Consider the following 25,546-nt stretch of genomic DNA (forward strand, 5'->3'; position numbering starts at 1 on the left):
AGGTCTCACCTTATAAATCCATATGGCTGAGGCCCACATGCCAGGACCGGGGGGACCTAGACTTCATCTTCTCCAGAATCTGCCCTGCTCTGACCTAGAACTGAATCCTTCCTTCCTTCCCTGCTCCTTTGTCGACTCTTGAGCATTTGTGGCTACACTGCTTCAGGAGCATTAAAGCATCTCTCCCCCCCGCCCCCTCCCCCCCCATCTTCTCCCCTATTATGACAGACCCACCTACTTCCCCTATAGGTACTTAGTACTCAAGTATGTGTGTGAAATGCTGCATTCTGAGAGTGTTTCAATGTACATTAGTATAATAAATGACCTGAGAAGTCCCGCAATGAAAACAAACCTTAGCTATCATTGCTTACCCAGCATACCACATGTATGTTAGACCACAGGGCACTATTTTGCCACAGAATGCACACTGAGCTCCCACACAACTCACTGTGGGAGATACTGCTCTGGTCTTACTTGGTTACCCCCTAAATCCCTCAAACAAAGCATTTTATATCCCCATTTCTTTATTCATTATATTTCCTCCCATGGTATAACTGTTTATTGTGCAAATAGATGCATAGTACTTTATGTATAGCAATGTAACAATGAGTTTTGGGGTTTGGGGGTCATAAAAGCCTGAGTTTCATCTTGTTTTAGCCACTTTTTAGCTGTGATATGGGGCAAATTATGTAGCCTTTTTAATCTCAGTTTTCTTATTTGTAAGATAAAGCAACGATTCCCATCTCTCAGGGTTTTGTACAAGTTAAATGTGATTAGGCATATAAAGTGTTTGGCATAGTCCCCAGCACAAGGCACAGAATTAACAGTGTCTACATTATTAATTTCTCCATCATGATCATCATCTAAATAAACAGAAGAAAAATTAGACATCCTCAAGTAGCTAATTGTCAAATTAATCAAATTTTTTCTTTTGAGTGGATAATTTGACTTGCATATTGAGAATGTGTCTTGTTTTTAGGAAGTTATTTCAGAGTATGGAAAGGTATATTTAGAGTCATATGAGAAAGATATGTTAGATGATTGTGGCGTTAAGGAAAATCATATATAGCTTAAAAACACTTAACGAAAAGGGGATTGGTGGTTCAAGATCAACCCAAGGAGCAGTCGCTGGTGATGTGGCATAGGGCGTTCCATTAGTTCCTATTTGGCTTGATATTTTTTCCCAACAATTTGAATAAATATATATGAGGCACACTTACCAAACCTGAATATAAAAAAATCAGGAGTGGTAGCTAATTCAACTCATAACTGAATTAAGATTCAAAATTATTTTGACATTTTTGAATGTCCAAAAAGATAAAATTTAATACAATCACTTATAAAATATTACGTTCATGTGAGAAAACAACAAAGTAAACCATGCAGAGAAAAGATGAGCCCGATAGCTTTTGTTTAGGGGATTTAGTTGACCTTTAACTGGGCTAATAATTAGACACTGCTAATAGAAAAAAACAATAACAATAAAATTAGGCATTAAGAGCAGGAGAATTACCCAGTTGTAAGAAGGAAGTATATCCAAACAGATTAGGCAGCCTCATTTTTAAGAAGGATATTGAAAAAACGATATAAATTTTGATGAGATGGGGACTATCTATCCTCAAGAGAACCAGACCAAAGGAACACACAATTTCTGTTATTTCTTGGGAGCTCCATCAACATAATAGGCTCATTGCAATGGAATGAACTTTGTCTTTGCAAGTCTTTATGAAAAGCTGAGTAAGAATGTGCAAGGGTGAGATCCCTTCATTTGGTGGATGATAGGAGTTCAGGCTCTACAAATACCCTGGACACCTGTGTCAGGCACACCATGAGAAGGCAGAGTTCCTGGCAAAAGACAGTAGTGCTGGGAGAAACAGAAGGCAGCAGGAAACAGGAAGACCAAATCTGAGATGGACTGACTCGGTAAAAGAAGCCATGGGCATCTGTCTACAGGAGCTGAGCAGGGCTGTTGAGGACAGGACACTGTGGGCATCACTCTTTCACAGGGTCACCAGGACTTGGAGTGACTCAACAGCACGATACACGCAGGACTTCCTAACATGACCTCTGAAACCTCATCAATGACAAAGTTCATAATTGTGTCTGGCAAAACCCTTTGCAACCTCCAAGGCTCTGAAGCCTTTCGTCACCCTCCAGGGCAATGTGCCTCTGTGGTCTCTCTCTCCCCTCTCAGGCACATAACACCATTTGTCTCTCATTTGGCATGGATCACACTAGTTACCATTTATTGACTACCTATCTTGTGCTAGGCGATATTATATATTATCTTGATTAAATGCCCAATTTTATCAAGTTGGAAATTGATAAAATTATCCAACTTTAAGGTGAGATATGAAGCTGAAATCAGTTTATATCACTTACTTGCCCAGAGTCCTATCGTGAGTAGGTGGCAAAAACTGAACTCAAATCCAGACTTAGCCACAGAATCATACTCTGTCCACTAACCAATGGCACTTCTCTAACAACAATTTCTCACCTGACAATTAGTGCTCTGCGTTGCATTTTCTGTGTATGTGTATGTATTTATTCAATATTTTATGTCTCATATGCCTTGAACTAGATGATAAATTCCTAGACCAAAGGGCCATATCTTGCTTTTCTTTGTATTTCTAACAGAGTCTATTTCAGTAAACAATTGTTAACACCAACTATCATTACCCACTCATTAAGTACTTATTTATTGAGCAACTACTAAATATAGCTGGCACTTTGCAAAGAACCAGACATAGAGCAATGAACAAGTGAAACAAGTTTCTAAAGAAAAAGCAAACAAGTACACAGACACAGGTAAATGTAAAAAGTGAACAAGTCGCCCTGGCTTGTGTGGCTCAGTGGATAGAGCATTGGCCTGTGGACTGAAGGGTCTTGGGTTCGATTCCCATCAGGGGCACATGCCCCGGTTGCGGGCTTGACCCCCGGTGAGGGGAGTGCAGGTGGCAACTGATCAATGATTCTCTCTCATCACTGATGTTTCTATCTCTCTCATCCTCTCCCTTCCTCTCTGTAATCAGTAAAAATATATTTAAAAAAAAAGTGAACAAATCAATGGCTTCCCTGACTTTTGACCTGAGATATGATCAATAAAAGACAGCAGCTGTGGTATGAGCAGGGGAAGAAGGTCTTAGGCAAAGGGAAGAGCAAGTACAAAGTCCAAATGGGGAAAGCTAGCTCTGCGTTTTCAGGAACAGAACGTAGGTCCCTGTGGCCAGCAAGGAGCAAGGGAGGCGTGGGTGGTATAAAGTTAGGTTGGAGAAGTGGACAGGGGCCAAATCCTGCACGATCTTGGCCTTTTAGATTTTATTCTAAATGCAAAGAGAGGCCACTGGGGGATTTTTAGCAGGGGAAGTGACCTGACATGCTTTCGTAATAAAAGATCACTCTGGCTGCTGGGTGGAGAATGGATTATAGGGTATACGAGCATGAAAGCAGTACTGGAGATGAGTGCAACAGTGCTGCCTCCAAGGTGGTGGCAGGTGCAATGCTAAGGAGTGGTCTCATTCAGAGTGTATTCAGTCAGTAAAGCAAATGAGACTTGCTGATGGTTTGGATGTTGAGTGTTAGACAAAGAGAGTACATCAAGGATGACTCATAGGTTGTTAGTTAGCGTGAGCACGTGGGTAGATGCTGAGATGGGGAAGATGGTGTGGGATAAGTGGAGAAGACACTGGGTAGTATATGAATGGGGGAGGGAAAAGTTAATAATTCTATTTGGGCCATATTTAAGATGCCTTTTAGATATCAGAATGTAAGCCTCATTGTTAGAATGAGGGCAGGGGCTGGGTGCTGTAGCCCTAGTGCACAAAATAATATCTACTTTATAAGACGGTACTCAATAAAACCTTGTTGAATGAAAAAAGCCAAGGAGAGGTATTGAGAAGGCAACTGGATTTATGCATGTTTAAAACTCTTCAGTGAATGTAAATTCTTGGCAAAGCATAAATACTTTCCTGCTTGGCTCCTACATGTACATAAAGATCTCTAAGAGTGGTTTTTAAAAGAGCAGAATTAAACATCCAAATAGGGTCAGTTATTGTACTCCTGGAGAGAGGCTCAAAATCCCAGTCTCTGACTAAGGCCTACCTGGTCTTTCCTACAGTGTTCAGTGTCATTTATGACATGTCTGATGGCAAAGAATGACCTTGAGGAGTGCTGGACTGCTTCTCGGAGTCATTTTACTATTAATAATAATACTTCTCGCCTCTGTCAAAATTCTTATTTGTCTATTTTCCGATTTCCATCGGATTTATTCTTATTTCTTTCAGTCCCAAGATTGAAGTGCTAACTCGACCCTGCTTTAAACAAAACAAAACAGGCCTCCAATAGGTCAATGGCTTTGGCAGTTCTTTTTCTGGGTTGGTTAAATCCTAGACACATGATGTGAGCTTCAAGAAGGCCAAGAGAATAAAAATATCCTGTCATAGTAACAAAATAGTTTGAATATTTAAGGTTTCAAAACCAAGTCTTCTACTGAAGCACAAGGATCAAATTATTTTTATTTATTTTTTTGTTAATCCTCACCCAAGGATATTTTTCGATTGATTTTTAGAGAGAATGGAAGAGAGGGGGAGAGACAGAGAGGGAGAGAGAGAAACATCAATGTAAGAAAAATACATTGATTGGCTGTCTCCCCCATGTGCCTAGACAGGGGTGGGCAAACTTTTTGACTCGAGGGCCACAATGGGTTCTTAAACTGGACCGGAGGGCCGGAACAAAAGCATGGATGGAGTGTTTGTGTGAACTAATATAAATTCAAAGTAAACATCATTACATAAAAGGGTACGGTCTTTTTTTTCAATAGTTTTATTCATTTCAAACGGGCCGGATCCAGCCCGCGGGCTGTAGTTTGCCCACGGCTGGCTAGTACGTGACCTTGACTTGAATCTAACCTGGAACCTTTCAGTCTGCAAGCTGATGCTATCCTCTGAACCAAACTGGTTAGGGCCCAAATTATTTTTTTAAAAATACAGAATTATCTGTAGATAACTGAGAACTGTCCAAGGTAAATTTAAATAAATGTGGCGCCTTGCTTGCTTGCTTTCTCTTCCCCTTTCTTTCCTTCCTTCCTTTTTTTCTGAACATGATGTGTTGTCAACTGGCTCCAGGACACATAAGCCCCCATGAATAACCTTGCTCTTAGAGCACTACCCTGCACAACTCAGTATCTGTGGTTTAACTGCCTACTGTGTTTTTCAGCCCAGAAATTTCTGGACCAAGATCTCTGTTAAGCTGGGAATGTGCATGAAATGCTCTGGGGAATGAATACACTGTCTGCTCTCAAAGGTGTGACCCCGGGGAGATGTTCTTTCCCAAGAAGAAATCTGGTTTTCCAAAGTGAGCTGAAATTCTCCTTGCCCAGAGGGAGCTTTATTAACCATTTGTCCCATGAGCGTTCAGGTATGAGGAAGAAAGTTTGCATAGCAGCCCTGAAGAGATCATTTTTTTGGCTATCTGCTTAAAAGGGGGAGAAAAGCCTTGGAAGAAAACTTTTCTAACATGGTTGAACGTAGAAATTTAAAACAAGATTTTTTTTTCTAAAATATTTCAAGGGAAGAAACATGTTTGGACATGAGGACACTAACCCTCCCCCACATTATCATATGCCATACTTTTTCCTTATTGTGCTGAAATGGTCTTCCCTTGGCTATGACCAGACAGGTATTTGGATGCTGGAATGTGCCAAAATGATGATTATCACTTACTAGAGGCCAGGTGCATGAAATTCATGCACAGGATGGGGGAGGCCCTTAGCCCAACCTGCACCCTCTCCAATCCGGGACCCCTCGGGGGATGTCTGACTGCCGGTTTAGGCCCGATCCCTGCGGGATCCCTCTCGCAATCCGGGACCGCTGGCTCCTAACCGTTCACCTGCCTGCCTGCCTGATCGCCCCTAACTGCCTCTGCCTTGGCCCCCGCCACCATGGCTTTGTCCGGAAGGAAGGCAAGACGACTGGAAGATGTCTGGTTGACCCGGTCTAATTAGCATATTACCCTTTTATTAGTTTAGATGATTCTGGCTAACAGGACCCAGACTCAACCAGCCCTCTTCTAGGCAGATGGTTTATTTATTTATTTATTTATTTATTTATTTATTTTAAAATATATTTTATTGATTTTTCACAGAGAGGAAGGGAGAGGAATAGAGAGTCAGAAACATCGATGAGAGAGAAACATCGATCAGCTGCCTCCTGCACACTCCCTACTGGGTATGTGCCCGCAACCAAGGTACATGCCCTTGACCAGAATCGAACCCGGGACCCTTGAGTCCGCAGGCCGACGCTCTATCCACTGAGCCAAACCGGCCAGAGCCAGATGGTTTATTTATTCATACAATTCTTTCCCGGGGAGTGAAGCTGCACCTTGGAGTTCTTTATAGAGGGAGTGGCCTCTAAACTGTTGAACTGACATCTGGTGAAAATGAGCAGATGGAAGGAATAAGCCACAACTGAGTGTCACTTTGGGCTGCCCACCTTTGTGTGGATAGAGAAGCAGGCTGATGATTGCTTAGGTTGACCAAATGGAAGAGGTTCAGAGATCATGGGGCAGAGGGGTGAGGGGCAGAGTTGACAAGCCAGGTGGAATCCCTCCGAGTCTTCTGGATTCTCATAATTTGGCTCCATCTTGGGCTCAAGACCTGCCCTTGGACTAACTAGTCTGAAAGAGGGGCCCAGACAAATGGTCTTGCTAAGAACTACCCAACAAGCAAAAACTGCTCTTGTAGGGCAAAGGAAAAAGTGGAACCATTAATAGCCTCTTGAACCCGAAACCCAGTCCTTACCCAGAGTAATCAATTATCTGTTACACAAAAGAGTGTCTGGCAGTAGTGTGGGCAGTGGAACAAAAAATTTGTTCTGTTGACAGACCAGTTGTAGATGCAGACCATGATGAGTTCCAACCACAAAGGTCATCAATGGATGAGTAAGAGGACAGAAGCAGAGGCCATACTGTTTGAGAACTAGTGACTCAGGACTGTGATTCTGGAACATATCCTTCTCCCCCTTGACCTTTACAAGAAAAAGATGGGAAGGGAAAGGGAGTAAGGATGATCTTTAATCTCTATCTGCCTCTCATCTCTTCTCAACCACATGTGCTAAAGTATTCAATCTCTTTGGTGAAATTATATACAACAACAACAACAACAACAAAATCTCTTTGTCTCCTTTAGAAAAGAGAAATGGCTCTTCAATTTATTATAAGAGGAGTTAAAACTCAGTAAGATCAAAAGGCATGTGGGCTAGAGGTAGAGGCTGGAAAGAGGAAGAAACGGGGGGAGGAGAGAAGGACAATATGACTTGAGTGTCAAAGCAAGAGTCTTCGTGGGAAGGGAGGCTTTTCAACCTGAAAGGAGAAAGAGAACTCTGGCTTTTTGGAGTTTTAGATCAAGACTATAACCACAGAGATATGTCCAGATCAAAAGGGTTCAGGAAGACCTGCCTCCCAACCAAGCAAAGCAGAACTGAGCCCACGCCCAGCACAAATCTTGACTACCACCGCTTGAGGGCTGACCCCTTGCACGCGCTTCAGTGTACTTGCAAGGAGAAAAAGATGATCTTTTCAGAAGTTACTCTGGTGTGCAGTCTCGAGGAGGGAGATGGGGACAAACAATGCTTCCAAGCCACAATCTAAACTGATTTTAAATGACCTATCTCCTGGGCTTCCTTAATGTAAGCCAAACCCTTTCAGTTATTTCATGACTGTACTTTCAATTGCATTGTACTTTTAACCTTATTTTCCTAAGAATAAACTTTATGCAACATTGCCCGAAAGGCATAGGGATTTTCTTCCCTTTCTCCACACCACGGTTAAGTCATCATGTAAGTAGTTATTAAAATTCAGGAAACTTGTAGCTCTTGATCATGTTCTACTGACAGTCTGGAGCAAGCTGACTCCCTAGACCATGAGTCTTGCTCATGACAAGAACTGGTTGTCTTCTTGTCCGGAATGTCCTCCCTGCCCCAATGTTCCCCCTCTGCCCTGGCTATCCCTTAAGGCCCAGCCCCACACTCCTGAGCTGAGCAGCAAAGCTCTGATCTCCCACCCAGACACTTCAGCTCCCATCATCTGTGCCACTAACACTGCATGTACTTTCTGCCTTTTTTGGTAGTGGTTTGTGCCCGTGCCTGACTACAATTTAAGACTGGTAGCTTCTGGCAGCTGCAGACTGTTACTCACTTTCCTTAGTGCTTATCCACCATGGTGCCCTGCTTCTGAGAAGTGCAGACGGTATGTTAACTGAGTGCACTGGCCTCTCCCCTAAGTGACAGACACTCCTGCAATGGAGCTAATATTCTCTCTCTTGTCTTTCAGATTCTCCAGTGTTCCAAGAAATACATCTCTTCCTTCCCTGAAGAAAGTACAGTTATTTTGTGTATCCAGTTTCTTGTGGAGAAATACTTGTAAACTTTGCAAATATCTTATTTCTTATCACAGTTTCGCACCAAAATTTTACAATTCATCAATGGTTCTTGCCTATAATAATTTATTACTGGGGTTTCCTAATGGTGATTTCCTATTTCCCTCATTCCTTTTACACTTATTGAAATTCTTTTAAAAATAAGAGCTGTACCTTACCCCCTCCCACTGATATATTTATTCAATTATTCATATCAGTATGAACTCATAAATATTTATTTTATTCTATAGATCATAACCCAATACTATGATTATTTATTTTGTTGTTTAAGCTTTACTTTCTTTATCTGTGAATTAAGGACAATGACAACCGCCTTACAAAACTGTCCCTAGGATTAAATGGGATTTAAAAATGTGAAAATATCTAGTCCAGAGCACCTAGTAAATAAATGCTAGCTCCTTTCCTTCCTCTTCTTTACAGAAAGTAAAACCATGCTAATTTGGAGGCAAAACCATTCTAAGTAGGTGAAAGTCTGAACTGAAGAATTCCCCTTTAATGTAATTCAGCGTTTCCACCCTAAGGTATATAAACAAGAATTTAGCTATCCCAGTTTGTCTAGCGGAGGTCATTTGGGATCTGCCTATAATGACTATATAAGATTGATTTTTAATCTGCATGCCCATAATTTGTATGAAAATAGATGCTTGAGAATACTTGAAAACAGACTGTTCTCTTAAGTAGATTAAGTGTTTTCCCAGAAATCTTGTTTATGTTCTGAAGTTGCTTAGCTAAACTATTTTCAGAGATAGTCCAAAGCGTGCCTCAACCCAGCTGTGGTTCCGATGATCACTAACTCTGAATTAATGATATCACTGATTCATCTTGGATTCCTAAGGTTATAGCAGTGAATGGAAGAAATTCAAGTTTTCTTTCTCCAAAATTAATTTAAAATTAGATTTTAAAAGTTTGGGCAAATCACTTTTAAGTTCAGGTGGGATTTAAAACAATAACAACAACAAAGGATAAGGGCAAGGTCCCACATTAAATGAGAGTGACTAGATCTGGAAGTTTAAAATAATTCACAAAATACAGTAAAATACCATATGAAATCACACAGTTTACTGGAACTTTCATTTTCCACCCAGCTTTATTGATAAGGAAAATCAAGATCGTCAGGAGATTTATTTTAAAAAACAGTGTTGTCATGCGGACACCCAGAGAGTCTGTTTTACTCAATGTGGGGTGGGGCCAGGAACCTGTATTTTTATCAGGTGCCACTCCACAATATGAGTCTTGATACAGGTGGGAGGCAGAATACCACAGCAGTTCAAAGCCCAGGCTCTGGGGATCTGGCAGCGTGGGTTTGAATCTCACTATTGCTACCTACTACCTATATAATCTTGGGCAAATGATTTCATCTCCTTGTGCCTCAGTTTCCCCACTGGTAGTGTAGGGCTAATGACAGTATCTGCTTCCCAGGGCTGTGAGGAGCAAATCAATGGTATATGTAGCTGATTAGCAGGGCAGTGTTAGATGGAGATCAGCAATTCCCAAGGGTCATGGATCTCCCATTGAGGAACATATCTGGGCACAGAACTAACTGCTTGAGCTGAGCCCTTAATATGTCTACATCCACTGTGCCTCCCCATGGTCACTGAAATTTACATCCATCATCTGGGTCATGATTGGCAGGCTATGGAGACTGTGAGGTGAGCTGCTATCATTAGAAAGTGTTTAACTAACAAAGGTGGATTGATCCACTGTCAATCAGAATTATACAGGACTAGAATGGGAGTATAATTTTTGCATTTACTACTATAATTGTGGAATTAAACCAACCACCAACAACTACAGAAACTGAAAGTTGTGTTTAATCTTCAAGGCAAAAGAAATAAAGTCTAAAAGACAGCAATTGTAGAACAGAAAACTTTGAGTGTGTGGTTATACTATGGAGGAGAAGTGTTCTTTAAGCCCAACAGCACAGCATCCCTGACCCTTGCCCTGCATGGAGACCTGCCTCTCCTCCTTCCTATCCCTTGTCCTTGCTCCAGGGTCACAGCATGTCAGCCAGTTGGCCCTCCTCCTCCTCCTAGTTGCCACTAGACCTGCCTCCCTTCCAAGTGTTCCCAGACTCTGGTTACAGCTTCCTCCTCAGAACTGGCTGGTAAGGTCTCAGAGGCCTTGGAGGGACTTTCTGGGGGCTGGGGATGTTGATGGGATCAGAGGACAGGAGGGGGTGACTCACTGTCCCTCAAGACCACTTTCCTCCCCACTTTCCTGACCCAGGTGTTGGTGTTTAGTGTCTGCTGAGGAGGCCTGACAGTGGATCCTGTGGCCAGGGATCATGCTGACCAAACTCAAAATCAAAACATCTAATATTGAAAGCACATGAAGAAATCAGGGGGAGAATATTTGAAAACGGGCACAGGGAGAATATTCTGGAAGGGAGGGGAGAGAAGTTGGGGATTGGTTGCCCAAAGGGAGAAGGCTTGTGGACTTGGTAATGATATGAGGTGGAGAGAGCATCACTTAGGCTTCGGTCAGTTAGAGTGAAGTGAGAGGGAGGATGACAATGTGCTGTCTGTCTCAGTGCCTGGAAAGAAAGCAGTCATCGTGGAAGTGGCAAGACAGACAGGTAGATGAGATGTCAGTAACAGACAAACCAAGAAGGAGAAATGCTTAAAAACCACTTACTAGAAATTCTTACAAAAACATCTGAAAGTGGCTCCTTACCTCATTAAATCTCATCACGAGATCTTCAAGAGCATTGTGCTCTCTGTTCTGGGAGTTAAGAATTGATGCTGAGATGGATGCTTTGAGGCAGGGCAGGGACCTCTGACATTCTGGAGTGCTCAAGTTCTGGGTCAAGAAGCAAAGATAGTCAACCGGCAAGACCCTTCGGTAGATATTCTGTTCCTGCTCCATCAGGATGCTGGCGACTTCCTCGGGGAACTGGATGAGGGGCTGCAGATCAATCAGCTCCTTGCTGATCCCAGCTGAACTTGAAGGGAGGGCATTGGAATTGGCCATAGAGGTGCCCGGTTGGCGTTCTGGAATAAAGCCACAGAGGTCATGGTCACACCAAGGTTGGTTTTCCTGACAACCGATATCTACTTGAGAGCCATTCATAGTCATGTAGGTTTCTTAAAGTTTCTGCAGTTCTATACTATCTTTCTTGTTATAGAGACCTGATATCTGCCCTGCTGCTTCCCCTGTCCCCCTCCCTGGGGCTAGGGGTAGGAGTAGTTTCCCATTTTCAGAAGTAAAATTGATTTGGCACACCATTCCCTACCCAGTTCACTGTGACACTTGCAGAATAGCAGGGAAAATGTAGCATTTGATTCTTCATCCTGCAGTGCTAACCATCAAAGTGAAAAGAAATAAGGGTGGGTGTGGGCACAGCAACTGAAATGAAATGAAAGAAGGCTGTGGGGGAGGAGGCATGTACATGTATGTGCACATATGTGTAAACATGCAGGAGAACTGGGGACTCTGTACTCGAGGTTTCAAAACTTCATGGTCTACTCTGCAAACATCTCACCCTCAAAACCCGGATTCCACTGAAATCCATTTGGGGATTTGCGGGGATGGACCACCTACCAAAGTAAAAAAGGAACAGGAAGAAAGGACACATATCTAAATAAATAAAATAAATAAATCTTCCCTGCCCCACAACTGGTAGTAAGAAGATGGCATGGGAGAGGAAGTGAGGGGGGGGCATTATATTAAAGTATTGAATGCATTTGTAGACTCAATATTATTCCCTTAGCACAAATTCACTTTATTTTGACCACTCCCCTCCCCTCCAATCTGTCTCTTAATTTCCTACTTATGTCATTTATTTATTCATCTACTTAACCAATCATCCATCAGTTCATTCAAAAAACTGAAAATCTGAATCCTAGAACAGAATTTCCCAAAGTATGACCCGTTTTGTGGCCACTGAGTTGGGGAAAAGTCACATATTCTTGTCACAAATTCTATTCCTGGAAATAAATGGGGCACATGGGTACACCATTAGAGTTTCAAAGGGGTCTGCCAGTAAAGGAATCCATTTATATTGCTTAACCGAGTATTTCTCCAGAGCCATACTTTTATATGCTACTTACTGTGCCATTCTGTGTGACTAGTGCTGGCTGGAGCCATTTCAGGAAATGCTGCCCCGAGGGCCAAACTGTTCTTGCTCTCCGCCAGTTCACATCTTTTCCTTCCTGGCAGTCCCTCCCTGGCCAGCCCTCCTTCACGCTTCTCATGGTGCTTCATGAGGGGACCATGTTTGGTTTTCCCAGAATCTTTCTTACATTCTTGCTTTCTTAAAAACCCTTACTGACCCTTTAACAGAATAAAACTCATCTGTCTTCTGATGACACTGTATTTGTTGGCACAGACTGACATCTGGCCTGGACACTAAACAACAGCAAAGCTAATGTAAAGGTGAAGGAATTAAGCAAAAACAAAAATTAACTTGTAGACACAGACAACAGTATGGTAATTACCAGAGGGAAAGAGGGGTGTGGGGAAGTAGAAGAGGTTTAAGGGGGGATACATGGTGATGGAAGAAGACTTGACTTGCGGTGGTGAACATACAGTACAATATACAGATAATTTGTTATAGAATTGTACACCTGAAACCTATATAATTTTATTAACCAATGTAACCCCAATAAATTCAATTAAAAAACACTTCTTCAACATCCAGACTTCAATATCCTTGATTCTTTTATCTCTATTGCAGGAAACTTTGGATCATCACTCCAAAGTGCTCTGTCTCCGTATTGCTGAGTTCTGAAGTCATCACCCCTGAACTGACCTCCATTTCCTCTCCACCTTTTCTACTAAACTTTCTCTGCCTCAGCCGACTTCCAGCTGCTTGACCTTGGTCTGGGTTCATGGTCAGCATTTTAACATGGCACCCACCAACTCCCAGGATTCCCTCACAGGTCACCTTGACTTTCCATCAAATGCACTTCCCAAACCTCAATCCTGGGCAAACTCAGCCAACTATACTTGGCTTCTGGGAGGCTAAATGATGATAAATGTCAATGACAATCCCTTAGGATGGGACCCTTGCTGAACTGTGTTACCATACTGTAGCCAGGCCCTCAAGGCAGCTTCGAACGTGACATAAATTTATTTATTTTTCCCTAAATAACTCAACAAGGCCCACCTCAGTTTGTGATAAAGTCTACTGAACTTGCCTCAGTGGTTATCTCCACCTCCAGTCCCTTTCTTTCCACTGACTCTCATTTGCCCACACAAATGTTCCATTTCCCTTATTCTTAAAAAGAAACCAATAAACTTCCTTGTCCCTTAAACTCCAAATCACCTCTAGCCTCCACTTTATTATGGACCTTCTCTAAAGGGTAATCTACATTCCTGATTCCTTCCTCTGTAAATATGGTGACCACATCTTCCGATTCAAAACTCAGTCAGTCTGTTCAAATGAACAGGCTAGTGAGGATGCAGGAGAGAAAAAATAGACACCAGGTCTGTCTTGGGAGTTCCTAGGTCTTTTTAAAAAATATATATTTTATTGTGTTTTTTTTTACAGAGAGGAAGGGAGAGGGATAGAGAGCCAGAAACATCGATGAGAGAGAAACATCAGCTGCCTCCTGCACACTCCCCACTGGGGATGTGCCCACAACCAAGGTACATGCCCTCGACCAGAATCGAACCTGTGACCCTTGAGTCCGCAGGCTGACGCTCTATCCACTGAGCCAAACCGGTTAGGGCAGGAGTTCCTTGGTCTTAGATCACTGTGTTGACAGGGCATTTCTGCTGATAGTCTGAGCTCTGATATTCCCCTCCTCAACTCCCCTAAGCAGTCCACCTCTTTTGAAGCATAGCTCAGGAAAAGTTCTTGGTGGTATTTGCTATCTAATTAAGTGAAATGCTCCCTTTTGGAGGAATGCTTCCAGCAGTGACCTAAACAAATTGTGAGGAGAAAGTCTGAGCTACAGTGCTCTCCTCTGATGCAAGCCTAAACTAGTTTTACATACAGGGTGGGGCAAAAGTGGGTTTACAGTTGTTCATATGGAAAATAATATAATAATTAGTAAATAATGATATAAGAATAAACTCTGTTTTGTATACTCACAACTATAAACCTACTTTTGCCCTACCCTGTAAATTCCGATCAGAACTTTCTGTTTTCTCTTTTGTATGAAAACTAGAGTATCCAAAGTATCATTTCCTTTTGATTCTAATAGGTGAATACGGAGTACAATGACTTAGTCTAACAATTTTTATCCATCTTTTGGAACAAGCTACCAAAAATTGACTGCATAAAAAAACAAAGACTACCAAATTTGGTTCACTGTAAGGTCATATTTGAAAATAATTAAAGAGAAGGCAGGAACTCAAATCTATATAGCTTACATGTCCTCATTCTTCAACTTTCTGGAAAGTTTACAGAATGACTGGATTTCCTGAAAAATTGAGTCAGAATGTGGCCTAATGACAGAGGCAGTTTCTGGATACAAATAATTTATGTGCAAGAGAATTAGCCATATATAGGAGGTCTTCCCAGAAGTAACCAGCTTGAAGACACGATTTCAAAGTACAGCACTCCATGAAGGAAATGAAAATAACTCCCAAATTTTATGGAACCAATTATTTAATATGTAAGAGAAGAAATAATGTAATAAAATATGTAAGTAATGTTAGATAAGATGATATATTATTAACTGCACTATATCTTGAGATATGAATCACATGCTGCTACAATGAATAAAGAACCTAGTAATTGGTGGGGAATAGCAATAAATGAGACCTAAAAAACTGAATAAATGAAGAAAAAGAAGCCCGCTCAGTGGGACCCTAACAAATGTAGTGTCCCCATGTGTCTCAGTATAAGAATGACATCACTCAAAGGAAACACAAATCTGATGTTTGAAACCTTGAAACATAATATAGACCTTTAGTGTAGGTTTCCTTAAAGCAGGATTACTCAGGAATTTTTTTTATCATGACCACAAAGAAACATCCCAGAAATCTTCTTGGGACAGAATTTTCTGCCCTCCAAGTTCCACATTTTAGCAGCTGTCAAAACAAACTAAAAAAGATATCAGCTTTGTGGTTATGATAGGCAGGAGTGCAGAGAGGAGGAATTGAGGAAGGCGGTCCAAAGGTACACATTTCCAGTTATAAGTTAAAAAGTACTAAGGCTATAAAAGGCACAACACAATGGCTATAGTTAACACTGCTGTATGGTACATATTAAAGTAGTTAACAGAGTAAATCCTCAGAGTTCTCATTACAAGGAAAATAATTTTTTTTTAAATTTTCTTTTCATTTTATGTATCTACATGATGATGAGTGCTAACTGAACTTATTGTGATAATCATTTCATAATATATGTAAGTCAAATCATTATGCTGTACACCTTAAACTTCTACAGTGACATATGTCAATTATATCTCAATAAAACTGGAAAAATAGATTTCCCACCTTATTGCGTTCTTGCTGACCTCTCCTTATAATTTCCTCCATCCCCTTCACATGCCATGTTACCCCAACTCTCAGCTGTAAGTCACATCACCCTTCCTCTCTGTAATATGGGCAACTCTACAATGAGTTAAAGGCCCAGTAGCTCTATGACCCTGGATCCTTTCTCTTAATTTGTGGAGCAAATTTCATAAAGCCCACTGAAAACTTTAGTTCTTTTACTGAGAAAATTATTTTTAAAGTTTCTGGTGAATAAAATTATCTACCTCATTTATGGTCAATGTTTGCTCTCAGCCCTTTAGTTAATACTTACCCTACAGCAGAATAGGGCTATATCTCTAGACACTGTCATAACCTAGAAACATCTATGATGAGACAGTATTTTCAAGTTTTCATTCCCTGCTCAAATAATAGCTTCCTGAACGTAGTGCTTTATATGGATTAATTCAGGGGGTAGGCAGTATCACTACTCATGGGAGGCTCACATAAGGTTCCATAAGTAGTAAGCCAGGGAGCTGGGGTTTGAATCAGGGTCTATTTGACTCCAGAGCTCATGTTCTTGGTCATTCAGCATATTGCCTGTGCAGCAACAAAATGCCACATTGAATTCTGGTTTTTAGATGCAATTCAAGTGATTTTAGTTAGTATAAATCAACTTCTTGTGCTTGTTTATTTGAAGTGAAGTGATGTGATAAAATGAATTCTTCAAACTCCAAAGGTAAGGATTTGATCCTAGAGGGTGGACAGTTTCCCTCCTTGCTCAGCCATTCGTTCAAACACTACATTATACCACGCTAGAGTGGAGCACACAGGAACTTAGAAGTGCCCTCTCTTTTCCTTCTTTTAAGTTCCTAAGAAAGTTCCCATGTTTTAAACCAGTATTTGCCAAAGGGTGTTATATTGAATTTATGCAAAACATGGTTCCTTGGTTAATAATTTAGAGACATACCAAGCTAAACAAAGTTAAACAAGCTCTCTTTTTCTATTTTAACTGCAGGACTTCTCAGAGCCTTTAACAATTCCCACAAGGGGAATACGCTATCATAGCTCTCCTCAATCTTGTTGTCAGGTTCCGGATCATTCACATGGGAATTAAAGTCTCTTCAAAACTTTGGTCATCACACTTAGTGATTCCAAATGTGGGAATGAGGCCTAAAGTGTTCATGAGTTTAGTTGGTTCCCAAGGAAGCTTAGGCTGCTGTGTTACTGGGACCCTATGGAAAGGCCTAAGAGTGAGAGAGGCTTATTTAGGAAACTACAAGTCATTCCCAATGGCTGAAGCATATTTTAGAAAGATGGAGCATCGCTGTAGAAAGCAAAGAAGAAAGCTTTATTCTCCAGAAGGCACAGAGTAGGTGTGGCTCATGAAGAAACAAAGGCAGATAAGGGTAGTGGTTAGCACTTACTCAGAGATGCTGGTTCAGGTCCAAGCCCACGGAAGAGGCTCTGGCTTGGGCTAGAGCAAGTGTGTCAAACTCACAACCCCCGGGCTGCATGTGGCCCACAACGAATATTTTTGTGGCCCAGCCAATATAACGGCATGTAAGAAAACATTAATTTTATCATTGCTCTTGTTCTATTTTATACTATACTTTTTGAAAGAAACCTACGTTTCTATGAAAATTGAAGCATGTGTTTTTTTTTGTGGCCCACATAAACTTAAACCTTGTTTATTTGGCTTGTGTTGGCCTTTGAGTTTGACATGCTTGGGCTAGAGTCTTGAAAACCTGCTACTTCCCATTTCTTTTTTTTGTTGTCTTGGTCCCTATCAAGACTAAACACATTTGGTTTATCTTGCTGTACCTCCTATGAGAATCTAGAGTTTATAAAATAATCTCACATCATTTGCATAATGTTAGAAAATCATAACAGACAGGCATTGCTAATCTTAATTTTTATAAAGCTTAAGTTAAAGCTACGTGAATTGCCCAAGAATCCAGCTTGTGAGTGGTCAGTCATGGCACTGGTAAAAGTTGAGAGAGAACCAGAAGATTCTGGCTCCTGGCCAATATTGTGCATTACCCCAAGCCCGTTCTGAGTTATCTTGGGTGTGCTTTGTGTCCGTGGGCCACCCTTATTAGCGGCCAATACATCTGCATGGGCTTAACAAAGGCTAAGTAGAAATTCATTCATTCATTTATTGAGTGCCTACTATGTGCCAGGTTTTGTTTCAGGCTACACTGATGTTGGAATTTAGCGAGCAAGAAAAGATCTTTGTTCATATAGATCATTCTAGGAGAGGAGACAGATTAAACAATAATATAATGTGAGTGAGAGCCGCGGGGGTGGGGGAGATGATGGATGTGGGTAGGGAAGGTGCTGTATTGCATAGTATATATATTAACTAGAATGTTAGCAATTTCCTCAACTTTTTCGGCAAAAGTTTTCAAAACTTTACCATTCATCCAGGATGCTCTTGGCTTGATCCTTTTCTAGCATCTCAGCAATAGCTATTCACCTAGCTATTGTTCCTCACCATTTGTTAGCCCTTTGCATCGAGTAACTAATTTAATTTCTACAAAGAACCCCGTAAAGTAAGTGTGATTATCCCCATTCTACAGATCACAAAACAGAGGTCAGAAATATTAAGCAATCTGCCTAAAGACACCCTATGACTGAGATGGGGCTGAAACTAAAATTCAGCTCTGACTCCAGTAGTCCTCCCTCTATTGCCCTTAGTGTTTTAAGGGATCTTCTGCATCCCCCCTATTTCCTACCAAGTCTGTCTGTCTGTCTGTCTCTCTCTGGGTAGGAAGAGAGAATTATACTTTACTGGAACCTGACTTTAATGAAAAAATAAAGCATAGTACTCTCATTATATTTTAATGGCAGCTTGGTTTTTTTTAAAATCTATGTATCTTTGTAGCTATCTATTATTTATTTATACAAGGAAAACCTTTGGGAAAACCTGACACGTAGTTGTGCTTCTGAAACATTATCTTTCTCATTCTCTGTGAGTGGTGGTGAAATAAGCACAAGGTTTCGTGGAAAGCAAAACAAAAATTTAAACAGCACACCTTTTGTCCAAGCAATGCAACTTTTAGGATTTTATCAGAAAGACTCACAAAAATATAGATAAAGTGAGGAAGATTTATATGTATTGACATTGAAAATTTTTCATGATAAATTCAGGTGAAAAATAAAGCAAGTTGGAAACAATGGACTATGATCTCAATGGAGGAAAATGAATTTTATAAATGTAGGTAATGTTTATATATCTGCCCAGTACACACCAAACTAATAGTAGTGTTTATATGTTGCACAATTCTGTTTTATTTAATTTTTTAATGTACATGTGACAATATTTAAAAAATATATATCAAAATGATATTTGAAAAACTCATCCAGAGAACAAAATCCCAACCTTCTTTTTTTTAAAAAAATATATTTTATTGAATTTTTACAGAGAGGAAGGGGGATAGAGAGTTAGAAACATCAATGAGAGAGAAACATTGCTCAGCTGCCTCCTGCACACCCCACTACTGGGGATGTGCCTGCAACCAAGGTACATGCCCTTGACCGGAATCGAACCTGGGACCCTTGAGTCTACAGGCTGACGCTCTATCCACTGAGCCAAATCGGTTAGGGCAGAATCCCAACCTTCTGATGGACACAAACTAGTTCAGCATTGGAGCTGTTCAGATTTTTTCCAATAAATATGGCAATATTGTTCTTGAAAAGTTACTTCAAATTACAATTAGGGAAGAAAATAGGAAAAACTTTAATTTTGTAGACAGTCCCTTTATTTTGTTAAGTTAAGCTTTAGATTCATTAACTGCACATTTAATAGTCTGAGTGCAATTCCAATTATATAAACTAAAACAGGGGAGAAAAGACGCAGATTTCATTTTATAAAGGTTTCAGATTTGGCTTAAAGATAGTAAGTCTCATGTAGAGCTGAAAATTGCTTTCCAATAGGCAAGTAATGGGTGTAGAGAAAGGTTAATTTATTGGTGATTCTTTCTCATGATCTGTTATTGGTTTTCAGAATAATAAATCAATCTTGCAACAAATGTGTCTGGCCTGGTCTCAATACTACATGAAAAAGATGAGTTCACAAAATTAATGAAGCATATTATTTCTAACTCAGTGCTTTAAAAAAATGCCTGGACTGAGAATTAAGCCATGGTCAGATAAAAATAGTTACTGAACTTAGCCTCAGAGCAGAAAAAAAGTATGACAGAATCCTTATTAATAAAAATAATTATAGCCATGCTAGTGGATATGAAGTGACATCTTATGGTTTTGATTTGCATATCCCTAGTGATGAATGACATTGACCATCTTTTCATGTTCTTATTGGTCATTTGTATATCCTCTCTTGAAAAGTATCTATTCAAGATCTTTGTCCATTTTTGAACTGGGTTGTTTGTTTTTTGTTAAGTTTTATATACATTCTAGGTATTAATCTCAAATATTTTTTCTTTCTATGGGTTGCCTTTTACTTTGTTGATAGTGTTCTTGGATGCACAAAAGTTTTAAATTTTGAGGAAGCCCAATTTGTCTATTTTTTCTCTTCTTGACTGTGCCTTTGGTGTCATATCCAAAAAAATCACTGCCAAATCCAATGCCATGAAACTTTTCCCACATTTCATAGTTATAGGTCTTACATTTAGGTCTTTGACCCATTTCGTGTTAGTTTTTGTATATGGTGCAAAGTAGAGGTCCAAATTTATTTTTTGCATGTGGATATCCAATTTTCCTAGCAGTATTTGTTTAAATGATTGTCCTTTCCCCATTTAATGGTCTTGGCACCCTTGTCAAAAATTATTTGACCATTTATGTAAGGGATTATTTCTGGGCTCTCTATTCAATTCCATTGGTCTATATGTCTGTCTTTATGCCAGTACCACACTGTTTATTTTTTAAATGTTTTTATTGATTTCAGGGAGAGAGAGAGAGAGAGAGAGAGAGAGAAACATCAATGATGAAAGAGAATCATCGATTGGCTACCTCCTGCACACACTCCCCCCTCCTCCCCACTGGGGATCAAGCCTGTAACCCAGACATGTGCCCCAACTAGGAACTGAACCATGACCTTCTGGTTCATGGGTCAACGCTTAATCACTGAGCTACAGCGGCTGGGCAGGACCACACTGTTTTGATTACTGTAGCTTTGTAGCAAATTTAGAAACTGGTATGTGAGTCCTTCAACTTACTTCTTCTTTAAAAATTTTTACCTTGACTGTTCTAGGTCCTTTGGCAGCCCATATGAATTTTATAATAGGCTTGTTAATTTCTGCAAAAAAAAAAAAAAAAGGCAGCTGGAATTTTGAGAGTGATTTTATTGAATCAGTAGATTGCTTTGGGGAACACTGTCATCTTAACAATATTAAGTCTTTTAACCCATAAACACAGACTGTCTTTCCATTTATTCAGGTCTTTTAAAATTTCTTTCAACAATGTTTTTAATTTTTAGTATACAAGTCTTGCACTTCTTTTGCAAATTTATTGTTAAGTATTTTATTCTTTTTGATACTATAGTTAATGGAATAGTTTTCTTAACTTCACTTTTGGGTTATTCATGGCTAGTGGACAGAAATACAACTGACCTTGTATTTTACAACATTGTTGGATTCATTTTACAATTCTAATAGTAGTTCTTAGGATTTCCTACATATGAGATCATGTTATATGACAATAGAGATAGTTTTACTTCTTCTTTTCTGATCTGGAAAAGATTTCTTTCTCTTGCTTAATTGCCCTGGCTAGAATCTTCAGTAAATGTTAAAGAGAAGTGGTGACAATGGATATCTTTGTCTGGCTTTTGATTTAGATGGAAAGCTTTTAGTCTTCCCTCATTATGCATTATGTTAGCCATGGGTTTTTCATAGATGCAATCTATTATGTTGGGGACATTCCTTTCTCTTCCTATCTAATGTTTTTATCATAAAGAGTATTAGATGCTGTCAAATGCTTTTGCTGCATCTTTTGATACTATCATGTGATTGTTATACATTATTCTATTAATATGGTGCATTAGTTTGATTGATTTTCACATCTAAGTATATATTAACTTTCATATTGATATATTATATGTTTAAGTAAGTCTAACTGAGAAGAGCTTTGTACAAGACCAAAAGACACTTACTGTGTATTCACAATTCTGGCTGTAACTTGGACCTGTACATTGGACAAGAACAGATGGAAAACTGGGACGTGGCTGTAACCATGACTTCAAATCACAAACACTCCAATATTAAAAAAAATTATGTTTGTTTTAAAGAAAAAATATTTAAAAATTCATGTTGGACGTGCACTCTTTATTGTTGTTTGTTATTGCACATTTTCAACCCTTGACGATATGACTATCAATTAAAATAGCTGTATGACTTAAAAGGAAACTGGTATGTGTTATTTCTGATTTAGAACATCCTATTGCAGAAATGACCTGTACCAGACTTCGGGTAAAGACATTTAATAAGAAAAACACATATGAACCTGGAATATTATTTTTGTCCATAAAAGGCAATAATAATGATACTAATATCATGACTTGCTCACATTTTATTCAAGTATGTCCTTTCTCTTATCAGCAACTCTGTGGCCTAAGTACGATTCTACTTCTATTCTACGTTGTGGCTGAGGAAACTCAGAGAGGTTAAGTAACTTGCCTAAATATTCACAGGTAGGAAGCAATGAGGTCAGGGTCATTTGACTCTGAAATCCATGCTCTTCTCCATTCCTTACACCTTGAGTATCAGAGTTTAATTTATGCACAAACTGAAAACTGTTTCTCTCCCTTTTTAACTAAACCTGGAAGTCACAGACTCATAGTGTCCCAGGGCTTCCCTTCCTTTTAATAGTACCACCTTCCTTTCCTCCGGTCCACAGTCTTGGAGGCATTTGTTCCTCCACGTCCTGCCTGGGCTGAGTTTGCTTCAATTCATCCATCAGTTGTCTCAAGAATTGGTCTCTTCCAGCTCATTCTCATTGTCTGCGAAAGCCTCCTGACTGTCCTCTGCTGTGAGTGACCCAGTGGAATCCTTACAAAACCGTTTGTAGCCTAACATCTCAAGGGTTAAAAAGAGCATTTGCCCTGTAGGGTGATGTCCATGATGGCAATGGGAGATGCGAGAAAGATGTAGGCCAGCCCGATAAAATGTGTAAAGAAAATACACATGGATTTTACACATCCGGGAGAGATCTCGCAGTTCCTTCCTAAGGTCAGTTCCTCTCTGATTTGGTATAAAACAGTCACTGGACCTGGAAGAATAGCTGCCTCTCTCGAGTGAGCCTGAGCAGCAGAGACAAAGGAGGTGATGGCACCTACAGCTGGACAGGACAGCCCAGGCTGACCAACATCTGGTGTCTGTGATCCTGCAGCTGGACTGCTGCCGGCTCTCCCCATGCAAACCGGGGCTGCATGCCTGAGAGCCTCGGCACCTTCACTCATGTGCCTCCTACCAGAGTGGTGAGGGAGGAAACCCGGGCTCCAGATACAATGCAGGAGGACGCTCGGGTGTCAGAGCTCTCAAGTGGGATGTAACCAAGTCCAAATCCCTGCTCAGACATCCTCTAGTTGCCTCACCCTGTAATTAACCTGGCAGAGCAAACGAAGCCATCTTCCTGTGAACTCCCAGCTAGAACGAGTACAAAACTTCTCATCAAAAATATGAGAAGATGGGGAAAACCAATTTTCCTAAACTTTTCACAAGTAAAGTATATGTAGCTGGAATAAATAGTTGGCTAACCTCTGAGGTTGGAAGGGGAGTGGGATCATCAGAAAGTCCCCTAAGTGCCTTTTAAAATAGGGGCACCCGTTTAATAGCCTTGAAGTCTCAGTCTTCTCATCTTTGAAATAAGGATCATGATCCTACCTCACCAGGTTGCTTGGAAATTACATGAGATGTACACAAAACAATCAGCATAGTGGCTGGGCCACTGATGGAAGGCCTGTGTATTTAGTCTGCCTAGAACTCTAGGCAGACTGTCATATGCACCGGGAATGCATTATTATTTACTTGTTTATAAGCACATGAGAGCTGGCAAAGGGGGAAAATGGGTCATTAATACACATAACACATGTGGCTCCTTCATGCTGTTGAAGGCCCAATTACTCACTGGTCTGTTATTTCTTTCAAGGTGACTTCCTTTTTATCTACAGTTACAGATATAAATATAAATAATACAAGGAGATTATATTCCTTGACAGCTGGTGGATCATATCTAATTACTCTGTAATCTCTTCACCTGAAGGGACCCAACTGACCAGCCCCTGTTCTCTCTGAAGGAACAATCAAAAACCAGAACTGGCCTTCTGGCCACTGAGTGAGTCTTACAGGTGTTGACCACCAATCGTGGGCACAAAAAGAACTCCCAAAAAGTTCTGTATCCATGGAAAGGACTTGGGGTCTTTTTAAGTCAATCTTAAAACTGAATGAGACCAAGGGATTGAAGATGAGAGGCAGAGGAGGAAAGACTTAGGTTGCAGGATTAGTGAATGGCACAGGTAGGACTTGGAACACAGTTGTTTTTTTTAATTATTATTATTACAGATGTTCCTCTTTTTTCCCCCCATAGCTCCCCTCCACCTGGTTCCCACCCCTCCTCATGCCTTTACCCCCCGCCACTGTCCTCATCCATAGGTGTTAAGATTTTTGTCCAATCTCTTCCTGCACCTTCACACTCCCTTCCCCCTGAGAATTGTCAGTCCACTCCCTTTCTCTGCCCCTGATTCTATTATATTCACCAGTTTATTCTGTTCATCAGATTTTTTTATTGACTTAATTTTTAGATTCACTTGTTGATAGATATGTGTCTGTTGTCCCTTTGTTGTTCATAATTTTTATCTTTATCTTTTTCTTCTTCCTCTTCTTAAAGAATACCCTTCAGCATTTCATATAATCCTGGTTTGGTGGTGATCTTGTTGTTTTTAACCTGGGAATCTTGTTAAAGTAATGCAGGTTCCGATTTGTGAGGTCTCAGGTGGGGCCTGATGTGTCTTTCTGTTTCTATTGCAAGAAGGTTGGTGTTGGTAAAGCACTTAGAAGAGTTTGTTGCATGTAGTTCCCAATTCAATAAATGACAGTTATCATCGTTGTTTCTATTGCTTGCACTGATTGAGCTGCATGTGGCTCTGACCACACCAGGTTTTGAAGGTACCTTCAGAGCTGAGCATCAGACCCAATGTAGAGTGAAACAAACATGCAGGAGAACTGAAAAAGCTGCCTCCTGTGTGTGGCAGCAATAAGAATCCTGAGCAGGCGGCCTGGCATGGAAGCCCTTGGGCCTCAGAGGATGAGTTAGTTTTCCTTAGGCAAAGGTGGGTGACATGGAAGCCATGAGACACAGAAAGATCCTTTGCTCTTGCTATTTCTGGAATGTCTTCTTTGTTCCATACCCACCTTTGTTCTATTTGTGTTTTTGTTGTTGTTTTTGGACATTGTGCTATCACTTTATATTCATTAGATTTATTTTTATTCCATTATAATTATTCTGAGGCAAGTATCCTCATTGTCCCCATTTTATAGGCAAGATGATGAGCTTTAGGTAATCTGCCTTAGCTCACAGTTTGTACGTGGTAGATGTGGAATTTAGGTCTGTCTGTCACCAAAGCCTCACTCTTCATCACTAATCTTTGCCTCATATTTTGTATCACAGTACAATGTAACCACATGTTCACATGTCAGTTTCTCTGTCAACTAAATCAGCAACTCCGAGAGATTAAGAACAGTGCTCTTTTTCATTGTTTTCATGCCCGCCTAGAACATGAAAACAATGGCACTC

General features: G+C 40.4%; 1 protein-coding gene across 2 annotated transcripts in view; it reads right to left on the reverse strand.

Annotated features, from left to right (window-relative positions):
* PLCE1 (phospholipase C epsilon 1) overlaps nucleotides 1–25,546 on the reverse strand; it is a 288,663-nt gene that overhangs the window by 104,829 nt on the left and 158,288 nt on the right. For both annotated transcript variants that reach the window (XM_036336551.1, XM_036336550.1), the window contains exon 4: nucleotides 11,105–11,421. In XM_036336551.1, the coding sequence (XP_036192444.1) occupies nucleotides 11,105–11,421 (317 nt within the window). The remainder of the gene's footprint in view (nucleotides 1–11,104; nucleotides 11,422–25,546) is intronic.

Source organism: Myotis myotis, unplaced genomic scaffold, assembly GCF_014108235.1.
Source record: "Myotis myotis isolate mMyoMyo1 unplaced genomic scaffold, mMyoMyo1.p scaffold_m19_p_15, whole genome shotgun sequence".
NCBI classification, from domain to species: Eukaryota; Metazoa; Chordata; class Mammalia; order Chiroptera; family Vespertilionidae; genus Myotis; species Myotis myotis.